We start from the raw sequence: 16,582 nt of genomic DNA on the forward strand, positions 1-16,582 counted from the left end.
GAGACCAATATCACCAGACGCAAATAAAGCGGTTTCAAAATACAGATGCTACCAGGGTTTTACGGCCCCGCTAGACACTGAGGTCTAAGAAGGCCAGTCATGTCAGCCCACCAGACACAAAGCTGACTGTAACAGACGTTTAAAACATGTTTAAATGAACTTTTAATCATCCAAATAAACAACAAAAAGAAAGTAAGTGGCAGCCACCTTACGGCTGACTAACACATACAAATATACACAATGTAAATCTCCCAGGTGTGGTCTTCTCTCGTCTTCCACTGTCGTCCCTCCTTCTTATATCCTTCCGGAGCTCCTCCATGGGACTTGAAACTTATGTGTCTCACAGGTGTCACTTATTAGTCGTCGTCATAAACCCTATTATGTTTGTACTGATTTTCTTCTTCTTCATTATTTTTCTGCCCTATAGGCGTCAGAGGCCGTAAATTGAAGAGACCCCAAATTTAGCAGGATGGTCCCAATAATGCACACATCTGACACTAGGTGGCACTATAATAAGGTGATTTGCGTCATACCTTTGAACACTATTAAGGGCTTTAATTTTTTTAAAATAAAAATTATCCACTATTTGGATTTTTTTTTAAAACCTTCACAAAATGAGGTACACAGGAACAAGGGAAAGCTATGTGCTAGTATAAAGTTATCAAATTAATTCAAATGTTCCTGCTTTTCATTTGTTGTCAATGTTACCCATCATTATTTGATTAATTATTCCCCACCTGTGCCTTATTGTCCTCCTCAGTGTATTGTTTTTCGAGTTTGTGTTAATAAAATATACTGCTGCACATCCTGCCTCAACTCTCCCTTGTTGCATACCCCTTATTGGCAGTAATTTTGAGGATGCACACAAAGTTGCATCCCAATTGCACCTATAGGGGGCGTTACAACAGAAAATATCTGTATATGTGGTTGAAAATTGGTGTGCATTCTGTGGGGGACGTCCTAACATATTCTCTAATTACTAATGTATTACTTCAAAAAATCGGGTCTGCCAGCAGCCAATAACATTTCAACCACTAATCTGAATCCATACAAACATTTTCCTTGACTGGATCTTAAGGTCTAACAAGTGTGCATCTCATATTGATGTTTATGTGTAAAATGTATTCTCCATTTTAATTTTCTGAAAACCATATTTTTTCAAACTCCTTCTAGGCCTCGAGTCAGATCTTCATTAAACTTTGCACACATCTGCTCCTGACCAAGCTGTAAACATATTTGTCAAGTGGCCAAACATGGCAATGTATTGCTGTCCGATAAAAAGAAAGACAGTTTACACTATTATGCTTGACATCAATTTCTATCTGTACTATCTATTTTCTTTTGTATAGTCAAAAGAAAAGGAGATTAATAAATAATAATAAAGAAGAGCATTATATTATGTCATTAATTTACTAATGAAGTCCAGTGCCATCCTAAGGATTTTGTAATTGCAATTAATGTACATAATGTATAAAATAGTCAATACTATCATACTACATACTTGACCAATAAGAGATATCGGTTTCAAAATAATCAGCCAGCAGTTTTGAACCCATCAAGACAAAAAAAAAAGGAAACCTTAATTTCCCTATTCATCAGTTTCTCTAAAATTGTAATCATTCTCTTAATTATTTAACACAAACTGCTTAAATTTAGAATAGAAACTGTTCAAAAACGTTATGAAATTCTTGGTTATACAAAAAAATAATAATAATTTGTCAGAACTGCTTCCTCAAATATGCAAATAAAAAAACTAAAATCTCAAAAAACACTGGCATTTACCCTTGAGTGTAATATTTCCGGCAATTAATCAAACACGATGTGTAACTTTGACTTAAAATGACCAAAGAATAATTTTAGCCTAGATATGAAAGATTCAAATTCAAATTCAAATAAAACAAAACAAAAAGCAACAAAAAAAAAGCACAACAGGTACTCTTTTATTGTTCGTTCAAATTTATGTGGCTAACAAGTCAATAATTACAAAGATTTCAACCTGTGATTCTTTTTTTTTTCTTTTAAAGTAAAAGCAGTAGTGTTCTGAGGATAAACTTCCATCTGATGAAGCGGACAAGTGAAGTGTGGGAGGGGAAGGAGGTACAGGTAAAACCATTCACACAAAATTATTTCCTTGGACTAAAAAAATGTGCAAGTGTTTTACAGTATTTAAGAAAGGGTGGGGGACAACATAATACATTACCGTCAGCCTCGTCAAAACCACTGAAATGCTTTAGCGGACAGTTTATTACTGAAATGGAAGTTGGCACTGAAGGCACACTTGAGTGATAATGGATATATGCCGGCCATGCATGCGGATCTCAAGCATGTCAACACACAAACTCATATCAGCGTTCCGATACGAGTCTTTAACAGTTACGGTCCCACATGGCTGCTCGCATGTGTCAAACATCATAAACCAGAATCAGAGCATGGCTATGGTGAGATAACCTTATCACATATATATTTTTTTTACTTTTATTTTTAAATAGAGCACACAAAGCAGCAGCAGCAGCTTAAGATGAACTACTGAAATCCTATGAATAGTTGTAGCTGTGTGCCGTTCTCTTTTGTATTCTTATTAAAACACTTAACTATATGTAAAGTCTTCATTTTTGTTGCTTTCTTTTTTCTCCGGGTGATGAGCTGAATTAGATATCTTTGTGGGAAACATCTAAGTTAAAACATGAATATTATAAAGGCTGGTTTAAATGAAGAACTGGAGAGAGAGAGAGAGAGAGAGAGAGAGAGAGAGAGAGAGAGAGAGAGAGAGAGAGAGAGAGAGAGAGAGAGAGAGAGAGAGAGAGAGAGAGAAAGAGAGAGGGGAATTATATGACAATAAAAGTGCCCTCTGGTTTGGCTTTAAACCCCTAAAGTCTCGGTCACCGATCTATTGCTCATATGAGATGAGGCGAGACGTTTCACGGGTCTGTGACGAATCATGTTATGGGTCCAATTGGTTTATACAAGAAAGTCACAGTCCTATATCATCCTCGGTTCCTTTCTTCCTGATACGCTCCTCTCTTCGGCCCCCTGGCCTTGATGAGTGTTCCTGATAATATACATTTAAAAACAGCATAAGAAGTCTCTTTCTGAAGGGAAGCTACGAATCCAGAAGCAATTCTGACACAGCAGATGCAATGTATGTTCATTTACTAAAGTAAAAAAATTGCAATTAAGATTTAAAATAAAATAAAAGTCCATTATACTATCCTGACCCAGTTAGTGTAATACCATGACATTTCCACCAGGGGGCAGACTTTTATATTGTATCTTTTTCGGTGGCTCTGACACGCTCAGGTGTTTCGTCTTAGCCTGCCAGCACAAACCCAACACGCTCCACTTGTGGCGATTGATGCGTCTACCCAGCAGCAGGATTTAGGGTAAACCTTCGGCCCTTGTGTTGAGTGGGCAGGTGACTTGGAAGAGTCTTGGCACTTTTTAGTGAGTCCTAGCAGAGCGGATTGATAGTGGAGGGGGGGTGGGGGGTGCCTAGGGTGTGTGCAGGGTGAAAAAGAGGGAGTTGTCCTTTTTCAGCCGTCCAGTGATTGATCCAGGCTGTCCAGAGTGAGCTGACTGCGGTGGGGTGAGTTGGGGCTCGGGGGGCTGCTGGGGTTGGAGCTGTTGGAGGGGGTGGAATGTTTGGTCGAGTCAGAGTCGGGCTACAACAAGGATAAAGAAGGAAAAAAAAACAAGATTAGCAGATCAGTTTCTTGTTAACTAGTTAGTTTTCAAATTCTTGCAAAGTATAAAATACCTGGGTGGGTTTTTACAGAAGTGTTGCTAGTGTTACCTAAAGCTAAAACTATTACAAATGAATACAGCTCAAATATAATACAATAAAATAAAGATATTAAACGAAAAACTTCAACTTTACCTTGAAAAAAAAAAACGAATAAAAATGACCAAATTACTACATCTTAAACTAGAATTAAGTATTATGATTACTAAAATAATACTAAAATAAAATAAAGCTAATAAAAAAAAACTAAGTTAGGGGTAACGATACCTTCGTCACGATTCGATACATATCACAATACTGAACTCACGATACGATATTATTGCGATACTCCAAGACAAGATAAAAGGTTAACAAAAAATGTACTGTTGATTAAAATGCTAAATTTGATATTACATTGTGGGTGTAAATGAATAGGCTTGGACTTGGTGTTGGTAAACCAATGCACAGGACAATGGTGACACTGGAATAAAAATATTCATGATTCTGAAGCTGAAAAGACCGGACGAATATGCTTGCATTCTGTCACTGACTAAATATATTTAAAATAAAGTAGGCCACGTTTTACACAATTATTCCCCTATTGCATTATTATACATTATATTCAACATTATATATAGTAGTTTAATGTAGTACTGACACTAAAACTTGAATTTTTTCTCTATTAATGAACTATATCAATGATACATATGGTCACTATCCACGATACATATTGTTCCATTTTTGTATTGCGTTATATTGTTACACCCCTAAAAGCACAATCAATTTACTAATCTTATATTGAAAGACTGAAAAATATATTTAAAAAAATGAAAGCCAATTCAAAATATTGATAATAGTACATAAATAGCACTAAAAGAACACTGGTTTACAGCTGTAGTATGTATTACTGTGAGAACTGGGGCAGTTATTACAGACCACAAAATTAGGACACAAGAAAACTCGCTCAGTAGCCGAAAGCACCTCAAAGCTCCTCTAACCATCCATCATGTCACCTCAAGCAGCGAGTGAAATAATGACCTCCCCAGTGATGTCAAATGTGGATTTAAATTTCGTACCTCTCTGTCATAGTCTTGATCTTGATCAGAAATACTGCGAGATGACCCAGCTCCTCCAAAATCTCCTCCTCCTTTAAACAAAGCACACATTTCAGGCATTTAGAAGGGTAAGCCGGTGTGTGTCGTCTTGTCTGTGCCAGTCAGTGTGTTTTTAAGGAATGGCACCCACCTGAGGCAGTGCGGGTGATGTGGGTCTTACTCCTCTGTTGCCGTGAGATGCTGGACAGAGGCCGTGGCTTGTCTTTAGACAGGTCGTCCTGAGAAGAGGGCATCACACTCTGCAGCAGAGGTACAAGAAGTCAGACAGAGTAGGCCACAGTAAGAGCTACTGTGTGTAATCACTCTTTTTTCTGTCTTTTAAACCAGAAGACTATTTTTAGCGCTTTAACTTTTTTCTTTTTTTTTTCTTCTAAGGAAAATTTTGTTTATTACAAATTAACCTCAATCATCTGTATTTTTGAGCATTATTCAGGATAATGGGCTGTCGCAATATATCAGTTTGGTCAATAACCGCAATAATATTGTTATCGTAAATTATTTTGACCACAAGAATCGTGTAATGAAAATCTTATATTTTAGATATAGACTTAGTTCATTTAAGTAGCTTTTATAATCGTGCCTTAGAAAAAAACATTACTGGTGTGCATCATGAGACTGCATCCGCTAGTTTTACATCAATAAAGTTTGACGTAAGCTAACAGCACACACAAACATAAATAGAATGATCGATTTTAGATATTTTTTACCTAAAATCAGTGTGAAAATATGTAGTCAAATTATAAACGTGAAGTATTAAGTTTTATTAACCTCCTGAAATGGCTCATTTGAAACATTTTCACTACCCAAAAAACAGAGTTCAGCAGGACAGGGATGGTATAACACAGGAGAAAAGGGAGGAAAGGAAGTCCAGGGCCTGGAGGGATGGGGAATTGGGAGGAAGAGGAAGTGGGGTGGGGAGGGGTGTTGCTAGCCTACCCTTCCTAGGGAGGATGTGGAAGGAGAGGAGGAGGAAGAGGAGAACTGAAGTAGGCTCTGCTGGGAAGAAGGCTCTTTCTGCAGATAGAGCCCGGCAGATACGGGACTCATGTGATAGACGTGCTCAAAGTTGATCGGAGGGGAGATCAGGGCATGGTGGCGAGAGGATGAGGGGGAGGGAGTCTCGCTCTGCTGCTGCCACGGCAACCAGAGGACAGAGCGAATCCACGACCAGAGCGAAAACAGAAGGAGAGACATGAACAGGAAAGAGAGACAGAGAAAAGGTTGTGAGGGTGGAAGAGTGGGGCTGGCTGGCTTTGAAGAAGAAACATGCAGAGAGAAGGGAAAGATTTTGGTGCTGTGCAGTAAAATGAAAGAAAAGGATGTTAGGATGAGTAATAAAACCCTTGAAGTCAATGGTGTGTCCAAATAGCACTTCTGTACAAACCTCCACCACTGAAGAGCATTCAAGACTCAATTTGACTGGCAGAGACTCATTTATTAAATAAACTTTACCTGGTTCTCTCATTTAGTAGGCCATTTAAAAAAAACAACTTCTGATTAACTGCATAATCAGTTTTCCTGGAAACCGTAAGCGGAGATCATTTTGAATATACGTTTTTCAAAAGTGCCATGATTGCGGTCTACTAAATGGCCTTAAAAAAATAATACAATAATAAAGCAACTACTAAATAATGATAAATCTATTTATAATATATATATATATATATATATATATATATATATATATATATATGTAAGGAATAATGTATAGCGAGGCGGTTGTTATAGCAAATACAACCCCGACAGGCTGGCCGCGTCGGGGTCTTGAATCAGCCTAAAGGGGTTGTATTCACTATAACAACCGCCTCGCTATACATTATCCCGCTTATTACATGGCTACCAACAAAATAAATCAACAATTTGACAAAATATTGATTTAAAAAGGAGTTCATTGATTTAAAAACGATTGTATTGCTTCCGTTAAAGAACACCGTGTCCATGGCAACGCTCTGTTTTTCATGGCAACCGTGTGTTATACTTCGCAGCGGTCTGAAATAACAGACCGCATTCTACATTAGAATTTAACCAAGCCATGTAATAAACGTATATAATGTGTACACACACACTTATATGCACAAGAATGCACACGCACACTAAATAAAATAAGTTATATTCATATAATTTGAACTAGAAAACATGCGTGTATCTTAACCAACCAGGTAACTCAACCAGTTAGAAAGTGAACTGATCCGTGACTCAACGTAACACGTTTGATTCACTAAAAAGAACTGGCTGATTGGAGTCATTTGCTCGGGAATCGTTTAGACTAATCTGGACACACTATATGAACGACTCGTAATCAGACTGCAATGGCTGTGCTGTAAGATTCATTAGTGGTGTTGTGGCGACTGAATAGTAAAAAAAAAAGTGAAATTATGTTCTGTTCCATGGTATGAGTAAAAATGAGAATGGTCTAAATAAAAAGTGGTTCTCGGATTCCTCCTGTCCTAATTAGAACAGTGTTTCTTAATTATGCTCCTGGGGACCCCATAGCGCTGCACATTTTGAATCCTCTAGCTAACACACCTGCTTCAAGTAACCGGCTCATTAGTAGCGGCTCTATGACCTGAATTAGATGTGTCAGATTATTGAAACACCTGGAGAGTGGGGAGGAAACTCAGCAGCAGAGTTTAGAAAGACACTGCCTTATAGAAACCTGGGTTCAAGGGCACATTGTTGACACTGGTCTTTGCAGGATGAAGATTTTAAAAACTCTTCAGCTGATGGGTCGCCCCACGCAGATTTGACAATGGCATCGGTGTATTTCCGAGCAAGTCCCTAAGCTTTTAGCACCAGGTATGTTTATACATTTAAATACTCTGGACACCGGGAGATCAGCTCCAGCTTTTTTAAGGTATTACCAGAGGCAGATCCATGAGGACCTGCATGCCGTCGCCTGGGCCCATGTGAGCAACATGGTTGAAGTTGGTGGGGTTGGAGATCAGCTTGGATCTCATTTCAGGATCCCTCAGCATCTCCCTATAAAACGAAAAGGAAACAACGTCACATGGATTAGGAGAAATGCAGGAGTGCGGCAGTGTGAGAAATGTACACCTGAAGCCACCGTACCTTCTCTGTTGCAGCCGCTCCTCCTCAGGAACTTTAAAAAGGAACTTCCTCTTGCTGCGTGTCCTCACCATCAGCTTCTTGCTGCTGTCTGAGGTCTCGGGGATGGCTAGGTCACAGACATCTGTGGAAACAGTGTGAATGAGGTTAAAAAAAATGGTTATGGTTGCTAAAATATAGCAGTCCTGGGTTTCTGAGCTCCGAGACACTGTTTCTGAACGCACTGTGGAACTTGTTGGCAGTGAGCCTAGAGGAGGTGTGACAAATGAGGTCATTTTAGTTTACCAAACAAAAGCGTCTTTATCAAGAGGGCAATCTGCCAGAGTGGGTAGGAAGTGAATTGTAAAGGCACCACAAAGGGTGGAGCCGTACATTTTATTACCTGGGCTGCTATCAGTGTTTCTTACGAGTCAATTCTTTTGAACAAATCTTGTAAATGAACAAATCGTTCCCATTCACTTCTATGTAGTGACTTCATAGTCAGTGTTTTTAAACAAATCTTGTAAATTAACATCATTCTCTTTACTTTTATACACTCACTCATTCAGTATTTTTCAACAAATTTGTAAGTGAACAAAATCAAATCTTTTTCATTGTGCACTTTGCAAAGAAGAGAATTCAAAGTATGACTATTGAAAGAGCCAAGAGCATTCAAGAGTGGGATGTGAAGAAATATTTCAGTGGTTAACTGTACTGAACAAATAAGTCCCCTTACTAAGCTTCACGTCTGAATTAGACTCAGAACAGCACTGAACAAGACATCTTATGATGCTTAAAACCCCTTTTAAAAAGTCTCTTAATAGATTAATGTTTTTAACAAATCAGTTGAGTGAATAATTCAATGATCCATAACGTTCAACTCAATCGGCAGAAAGAGCCACTGAACGAAACAGTGAACCGATTCAAAAGACTCAAGTTACTGAGATGAATCAAAATCTCCACCACTACTGAGCTCTAAGCATGTGTGGGCTTGCTAGTATTTATATACGTGTGCGTCAGTGTCTGTGTAGGTGGGAGTGATTGACATCACTGTGGAGGACTCATATCTTTACAGGTGGACTATTGTGATCAGAGACTCTTGCTACATTCAGCAGTGAAAGAAATTCGGCCTCAGCAGTGAAGCAGACGCAAAGTTCAGTGTGTGGGAGATGTGTGTTGACATGGTGAAGTGTGTGTGGGGTGGGATCAGACCTGAGGAGTTGTTGCTGAAGTAGATGAGGTGGGGCTGTTCAGAGCCCAACAGGTTCAGACTGCCCTCCACATTCAGGGGCCGAATCTACAGACATATTTCAAAGTCAGATCAGCTTATCTCATAAATATGAATTATATTAAATGCTGCTTTCACAAACCGTAAAAATGTGGATACTCCACTCACCCTTCTTAATGAGATGGTCTGGACCCATTCTGTGGTGTGGACGTCAAACACATCTACACCATAATCGCTGTACACCGTCAGGTAGTTTGAGTTTGAGCCTGAAAATAATAAATATGGGTTTGAGATCTCATGCTCATGGTCAGAAGAATGCATAGGCAAATCATTCATGATGCCATTTTCAAAGGATGCAGTGAAACTGGGTCACAGGTTCTGTGGCTCACTATACGGACTGAAACATCTGGGGCCTGATTCTCAAAATACCATTTTCTTCTTATTCGACTTAAGAAAAAAGTAGAAGGGCAAGTAATGTCTAAAAGATTTATTAATGATTTGATCTTTTTTTACTTATCATCTCTTAGAAAAAAAAGGGAGAAAAAAATAATTGTAAATAACTAAAGTTAGGATAACCCGTAACACTTTACAATAAGGTCCATTAGTTAACATGAGTAAATGTACTAATTAACATGAACTAACAACGAGCAACACATTTGTTACAGTATTCATGTTTGTTAATGTTATGTTAGTTAATAAAAATACAGCTGTACATTGTTTGTACATGTTAGTTCACGGTGCATTAGCTACATGTTAACAAATACAAATACAAGTAAATGTTGAAATTCATATAAACTTAGATTAATAAATGATGAAGAAGTATTGTTCATTCTTAGTTCATGTTAAATAAGGTAGATAAATAATGTTAACTAATGAACCTTATTGTAAATTGTTATCGGATAGCCACATACTTTAATGGATTGATTGGATTTTTATATATTAAGCGTTGCAACATTGTATAATACTAGGTACATACAGCAATATTGCCCTTATCTGCTCCCTTGACCGTTCTGCTTCTTTCCGTTTTTTTGCTGCATTCAAAATTATTGATTTTAGTTGGTGCTTTTTTTTTTTATACAAAAAAAAATAGTATAGAATTTTAATATCGGTCAATTATTGGTCATAACATGAAATTGGTATCGACAAAAATAATTTGATTGTTACCGGTCATTTAACTCTTAAGCTTATCATTAAAATAAACGATTTGAGAACTTTGAGATTTTTATTTTATTTTATAATGAAACCAGCTCCTGGTTGTTCATTTATTTCTCTTTTAAGTCTCACATTCTCTTCTTTGTCTTTTCTACCTCCTCCCTGCCTTGCTGTCTCTCCTCTGTTCTTTCCTACTCCTCCCTTCCTCCAAGTCTACACATGAAAAACACTGGAATTTCAGGAGGGCTGAAAACATGAAAACAAACACCGTTGCTTAGATACTTCCACCAATTATTTCTTACTTCCCACACAAGCTCTTTAAAAACACTTACTGCAGGCAAGTGGTGTGGAAGGCCACATCAGCTCCTGTGTTCGAGAGCGTCGTCCTGTCGCATCCACGTACACTCCCAGCTGACTAAAGCACAGCAGCAGTTCATTTGCCCCCACCTCCATAGCGTGCAGCGCGTCCAGGGGCTGCTGGGCCAAAAAGGCTAGCGAGGGGTCTGCCGGACTGACCAGACTCACCGGTGACGACTCCCCCTGCATGGCCAGCAGAGCAAAGCCTGATGGGTAACCCACGCACAGACGATCACGAATAATCCCCAGCCACTGGGCGATGCCGGGCGCCTGCACCTCCCACAGCTTGCGGTGATGGGGCTTTGCGCGTGTGATTTCATAGCAGATCACCTGGCGCTTCACACCTGCTAGGAGACACGCTGGGCCACCGGGGCGTAAGGTACCTATGGTCATCGCCTGGCAGCCTTTCGTTTCGGTCAGCTTGGTATCGAAAGCACCCTCTGCACCCTCTAGTACTGACCAAGAGTATAAATGGACGTGCCGATTACGGCCAGAAAGCAGGGCCACCATCTTCTCTTTGGGGATGAGCTCAATCTGGCAGACTCTTTTACAGTCGGCAGCACGAAGAATGACTGAAAAAGGATAATGGGAAATTAGTTAAAGTGAAAACAATGGCAAAGAATTAAGATAAGAACTAAATCTGTGTAATACAGAATACTCATACTATCTCTGGTGAGCTCGACTACAAACAGGCCATCTTCTGTCCCCAAAATAATTCGTTCTCGATCTGTAGAGACAATAGCAGGACAGATAAGATTTGTGAAGGGTTTCTTCACCCAAAAATGAAAATTCTGTTGTCATTTACTCATCCTCATGCAGATCTAAACCCATAAGACTTTTGTTCTCATTCAAAACACAAATGAAGATCTTTTTTAATGAAACCTGTGAGATATCTGTCCCTCTATTAAAAGTCCATTCCTCAAGTTTATAAAGCTACTCCCAGGCAAAACGGTCTCTGGTCTATGAATTGCCATTGTTAAGTACTGAAAATATTAATGCTAGATATTACTATTAAAATATTAAAACTATTACAAGAAATAGTTCTGTCCAAATGGACAGATGTAAATGGCAGACATATCTATATTTTCAGAGGAAAAGAAAAACAAATGAAAAAAAAAAAAAAGAAATTCAATAATGAAACTCATTTATAGCTAAACCGGAGATGAATTTGAATTTAAAAGTTTAAAATTAAAAGAATTCAATGATGAGATGCTTTTCACTTTTTTTTCCCATCGTTTTGCCTTTTCTAGTTTATTTTAAATGGTCCTTTGGTATGACAAATTTATTTTAAAGTACAAATATTCCATGTAGTCTCAATTAGAAAAGCTGTCAGATTTTAGCATGTCACAGGAACAACTTCTGAAAGGTATTTCATGTTAACTTCACTAAAAAAGTGCTGATTAAAATCACTTTGAACTATATAGGGATAATAATGGACAAAAAGCGGCATTTCAGTGGAATACACAGATTATAAACAGTCTCACATATACAAATTCAAATAAGTGAAAACGATCAAGTATTCAGAAATGCTCATTGCTCATCACTCTCTTAAAAAATTGGTGCATTTCCTCTTGTGAAAGTGGTACATTATATTGATTTGTTTGACTAACTAATAAGTAGCAATCCCAGAGGTTAACATCCCCGCCTCCCAAACACTGTACTCGCCTATGATGGCGGCAGAGAGTGTAGTTTTGATGGCAGGCAGGCTGCTGTCGTAGGCCTCGTGCAGGACATGCACCACGCAGTTCTTCAGGCGGTTCTTGGCCAGGATGTTCTGCAGGCCCTCTAGGATGCCCACCCACTTCCTCTTCTCCGCCTCACTCTCAGCTAACACCAGCAGAGGCACCGGTCGGATCGGGGAGTTCAGAGTGGAAGATGATACCTGCGCAGTTCGTTCAATATTGACAATTATCGTGATGCATGATTAGGCAAACATAGCAATGGAGTATTTAAAGAACAGGAAACATTTCAGAGCGTACCCGGAATATGCAGGGAATGTCTTTACGACTAGCATGGATCACATCAGATGCCAAAACAGAGCTTACAGAGAACTCCTCGTCTCTGTGAGGAAAAGAACGAAAGTGTCACACAAATGAAAAATATTACTCGCTATTTCCAAGTCATCATGTCCGGGTTTATTTTGTGATTATGACAGAAAGTATTCTTTACTTGCACTACTGTTAAAAAGTTTGGGGTCAGTTTTTAATTTTTTTTTATATACTTTATTTGTCTTTAAATTGATCAAAAGTGACATTAAAAGGCATTTATAATGTTACAAACTTTCTATTCATCAAAGAATCCTGAAGAGAGAAAAAAAGTAATCGCAAAAAATATTTATTCAGGATAATGTGACTCTGGTAGATGGAACAATAGTTTCTGAAAAATCAGCTTCACCATCACAGGAATAAATTACATTTTAAAATGGAAAACTGTTATTTTAAATGGCAATAGTATGCAACATTATTAATTTTACTCTAGTTTTGATGCAGCCTTGGTGATCATAAGACTTGACCGGTAGTCTTTTGAATGCTAGTGTAGCAGACCACTACATTATTCATTGACTGTGTGTTGAGTGCATGCGATTTGAGATCGTGACTAATCCTAACCTCAAGTCGAGGACCTGACTGGCCATCACAACAGGCTGAGTGGACTTCCCTTCTGGCACCTCATAGAGGAAGAGTTTACAGTCACACACTACAGCATAAGCCCTCTGCCAGCCCTTCTTCACTCCAGTGGGCTTCGGGATCTGAAAGAGCAGTAAACGCACAAGGCAATTTGAGATATCGGATGGAATTTAGTATAAAATATGAGTTCAATGCAATTGTTCAGGTAAAGTAAATAATAAGTGACCAGAAATGTTACTATATTATCATTCTCACCCTGACAAAGCCTTTGTAGGCTGTGCCAATGCCCCTTTGCACATCAATACCCAGAGGCCTCTTGGCCTGCTCTGGAGGAATAGGGCAAACCTGGGGCGCGCTGTCTTTACAAGACACATGGCAGATGAAAGAGCATACTAAAAGAGATGCAGTGAGGAAGAGAGAATTACTTAACATTCACATCACTTTTTTACACTGACAAGTGAAACTTGCATTTAAATATTCCATCTTAGATCAAAAGCTCCTCATCAACTCCCCAAGCCACCATTTTAAAGACAGTCTCTGATCTTTTTTTTATCTCGAACACTTAGCTCACCCTCGCAGGCGTAGCCTTGTCGGATCTGGCCCACCATCAGTGAGGTACAGTGAGTGCACTGGGTCGGGCTGGAGAAGGTCTTGATGCTCAGCTGATGAGCTTTAGGCTGTTGACACAAACAAATATTAACAGTCAGAGCGATGAACGTATGCTGAGGCTGAGAAGCCAATAGGAATATACCGACATAAAGACTTAAAGGAATAGGCTAATGATGAGTGAGACACATCCTATGGCGGTTTTACCTTTGGCGCACAGAGAGTGGGCTGATACATTGGAGAAGGTGCAGAAGGGGTGGTCGCTTGAGACTTGACTGGTTCCTAAAGGATTACAACAATTCCACAAATAATAATTCTAAAATTATTTTGAAACATAAAAAAAAATTAAAAAGTGCATAATAGCAAAACACTTTTTATTCAAAGAGACCGTACAGCATTTTTTTTTTTCAAGCTTCATCCTATCCATTACTATTCAGGAAATGACTCAATCAAATGACCAATGTATCAGATAGGAAGTCTGACAGTGGTAGAATGTAATAGGAAGTGTTAGGTGGACACTCACATCCTGTTCTGAAGCCACTGAAGGGGAGGAAGAGGGAATGTCCGTCTTCTGGGGTGTGGCGTCCACATCACCGATGGAGCTTGTCTAAGGGAAAAGACTACATTTGTAAAACCGCTCAAAATGTATATGAATCATTTGGTGGGGGTTATTTTTATTCCATCTACATGGCTTCTTTATGGTCAGTAGATGAGGTCAAAAGCTTTAAAAACATCCTTTAATTTCCTCAAAAAGCTGCATTAACACATTCAAGTCACGCAGACATTATCACAATGTGACTGATGGCATTTGTGAAATCTATTATGTCATAACTAATAATCACACAGCAGTCATGCGCTTACTCATAAAAATCATGAGCAAAAGGTTTATCTATTAATAGAATATTACATTCATTTTAGATATACAAGTTAATGTTTTTCAAAAAGTATTTTATGCCCACCATAGCTCCATTTATTTGATCAAAAATGACAATTATTACAATTTACAGTTTGAAAACAGTTGTTCTGTTAATATTTAACAGAAGTTGTTTTGTTGTTTTGTGGACACTAAGACACTTTTTTTCCAGGATTCTTTGATGAATAGAAAAGTTCAAAAGAAAGGCATTTTTTTTATAGAAATCTTTTAATGAAAAAGTCTGACTGGCTGAATAAAAGTATTACTATTTTACTGAAAAGTCTTACTGAACCCAAACTTTCAAACGTATACATTATATAAATATATATAATGCTTATAGTTTTTTTAAGTCTTTCATCTCATGTGTAAGCAATCAGCAATAAGGCTTAGCAAACACCATTAATAAATGCCACCTATAATTCAACTAAAGATCCATTAGTAAACACTAAAGCACAATACTTGACTGACATTATCTGTAATTAAACCCCGAAATGACACAAAATACTTACCAAGGACTGTAAAACAAAAGATACTGATATGGTCTAATCTAAGCAACATTTAAATACACAAGTGTCAAGGGTGATGCAGCATTTTAGGATGCACAAAGACTGGCGGGTAATTAAAACATTTTTTTATAACATCACACATTTTCCTCAGAGAATCACTGTCATATTCAATTAGCTTACAAGCACATACTCACCGTCACCTCCTATATTGGTAAGTTATAAATAATTGTGAAACATCCTCACAACTTAATCATCTGATCTTACATCATGTTATTTCATCTGATTCATTTTACAGCTGGTTGGCTTAGTCATTCAATGTAAATTATGGATGTTTATTGTCCTAGCAGGCTCCAAGAATTAACTAACGGCTTAGTGCATTTGCAGACTTGACAAATGAAGAGTGACGTTATTCACATTAGCCGTTTAAGAGGTTAGAAGGCAATGAGGAGGTGGTTAATACTAATCGTGAGTCTCTAACCTTTAGCACCTACAATTAGGCTGAATTGGATCTAGGGTCTGATTGCAATTCGGCAGAGGAACGCAGTCAGCAGACAAAATAGATGAAGGGCATGCTGGTTAGGCTATATGTAAGCTGTAGAGTCAATAATGTCTTGCCTTTAATGGTGAGTCAGGCATTGTTAATGCAAGTAAAGTAAGTGCCGTTTTATTTTGACAAAGCAAAAGAGGAACTACAGTATGAACTTCTTGACCATAATGCAAACTATTTAGATACTTTGTCTGCTGACAGATCACTCCTGCCGAGGTTAAAGGTCACAGAGGGAGGAGCTTTGTTTAACAAACTTACTTCATCCCAAAATGCAAGCAGAGAAGATGCGGATGAGGAGGAGACAGAGTCCTTTTTTTGAAGGGGACAAAAATAAGATGACAAGTAACAGCTTTTGTCTTTATGAACTTATTGTCACTTTAGGCCTTTCCCCTACAATCCAATGAGTGTTAAAAGTATAGCTTGGCTACATCGGAAGACCTGGTCCCTACTTTAAAGTGACACAATAGGGCTCCTCTCACATCCTCAATATGGAAGCAGTTTTGTTCAACTGAAAGATAGGCATCAGTCTTGCAAAACTCTCAGCTGCCTTTGTCTCTACTTGGGCAATCAAAGCATGATGGGACATCTGGCCCAAAGTAGACAAAGACAATCAGGAGAAGGGAACGAGATCGGCAAAGGACCTTGAGCCAGGAATCGGCACAGTTAGCCCATGAGGCTATCGGCTCTGACTACATTCACTTTACAAACAAAAAAATCATGAAGTGCTGAGGGTTACGCATTACAAGTAATGCAAGCTTTGCAACCAAATTA

The 16,582-nt window shown here is 38.4% G+C and overlaps 1 protein-coding gene across 5 annotated transcripts in view; it reads right to left on the minus strand.

Moving 5' to 3' along the window:
• Nucleotides 1–2,730: 2,730 nt before the first annotated feature.
• Nucleotides 2,731–16,582, minus strand: part of cdc42bpb (CDC42 binding protein kinase beta (DMPK-like)) — a 64,229-nt gene continuing 50,377 nt past the window's right edge. For 2 of the 5 annotated variants that reach the window (XM_079584570.1, XM_079584573.1), the window contains exons 21-37: nucleotides 14,369–14,452; nucleotides 14,053–14,127; nucleotides 13,811–13,916; nucleotides 13,495–13,631; nucleotides 13,222–13,361; nucleotides 12,595–12,676; nucleotides 12,281–12,497; nucleotides 11,280–11,342; nucleotides 10,591–11,187; nucleotides 9,275–9,372; nucleotides 9,091–9,175; nucleotides 7,903–8,023; nucleotides 7,695–7,812; nucleotides 5,770–5,964; nucleotides 4,964–5,072; nucleotides 4,795–4,865; nucleotides 2,731–3,659 (exon numbers count right to left, since the gene is read on the minus strand). In XM_079584570.1, the coding sequence (XP_079440696.1) occupies nucleotides 3,531–3,659; nucleotides 4,795–4,865; nucleotides 4,964–5,072; nucleotides 5,770–5,964; nucleotides 7,695–7,812; nucleotides 7,903–8,023; nucleotides 9,091–9,175; nucleotides 9,275–9,372; nucleotides 10,591–11,187; nucleotides 11,280–11,342; nucleotides 12,281–12,497; nucleotides 12,595–12,676; nucleotides 13,222–13,361; nucleotides 13,495–13,631; nucleotides 13,811–13,916; nucleotides 14,053–14,127; nucleotides 14,369–14,452 (2,427 nt within the window). In that variant the 3' untranslated portion in view covers nucleotides 2,731–3,530. Of the gene's footprint in view, nucleotides 3,660–4,794; nucleotides 4,866–4,963; nucleotides 5,073–5,769; nucleotides 5,965–7,694; nucleotides 7,813–7,902; nucleotides 8,024–9,090; nucleotides 9,176–9,274; nucleotides 9,373–10,390; nucleotides 10,505–10,590; nucleotides 11,188–11,279; nucleotides 11,343–12,280; nucleotides 12,498–12,594; nucleotides 12,677–13,221; nucleotides 13,362–13,494; nucleotides 13,632–13,810; nucleotides 13,917–14,052; nucleotides 14,128–14,368; nucleotides 14,453–16,582 lie in introns of those variants that run through there. The other 3 variants (XM_079584571.1, XM_079584572.1, XR_013794444.1) reach the window with 3 other exon arrangements.

The sequence above is a fragment of the Phoxinus phoxinus genome (assembly GCF_949152265.1).
Source record: "Phoxinus phoxinus genome assembly, chromosome: 16".
Lineage (NCBI taxonomy): Eukaryota > Metazoa > Chordata > Actinopteri > Cypriniformes > Leuciscidae > Phoxinus > Phoxinus phoxinus.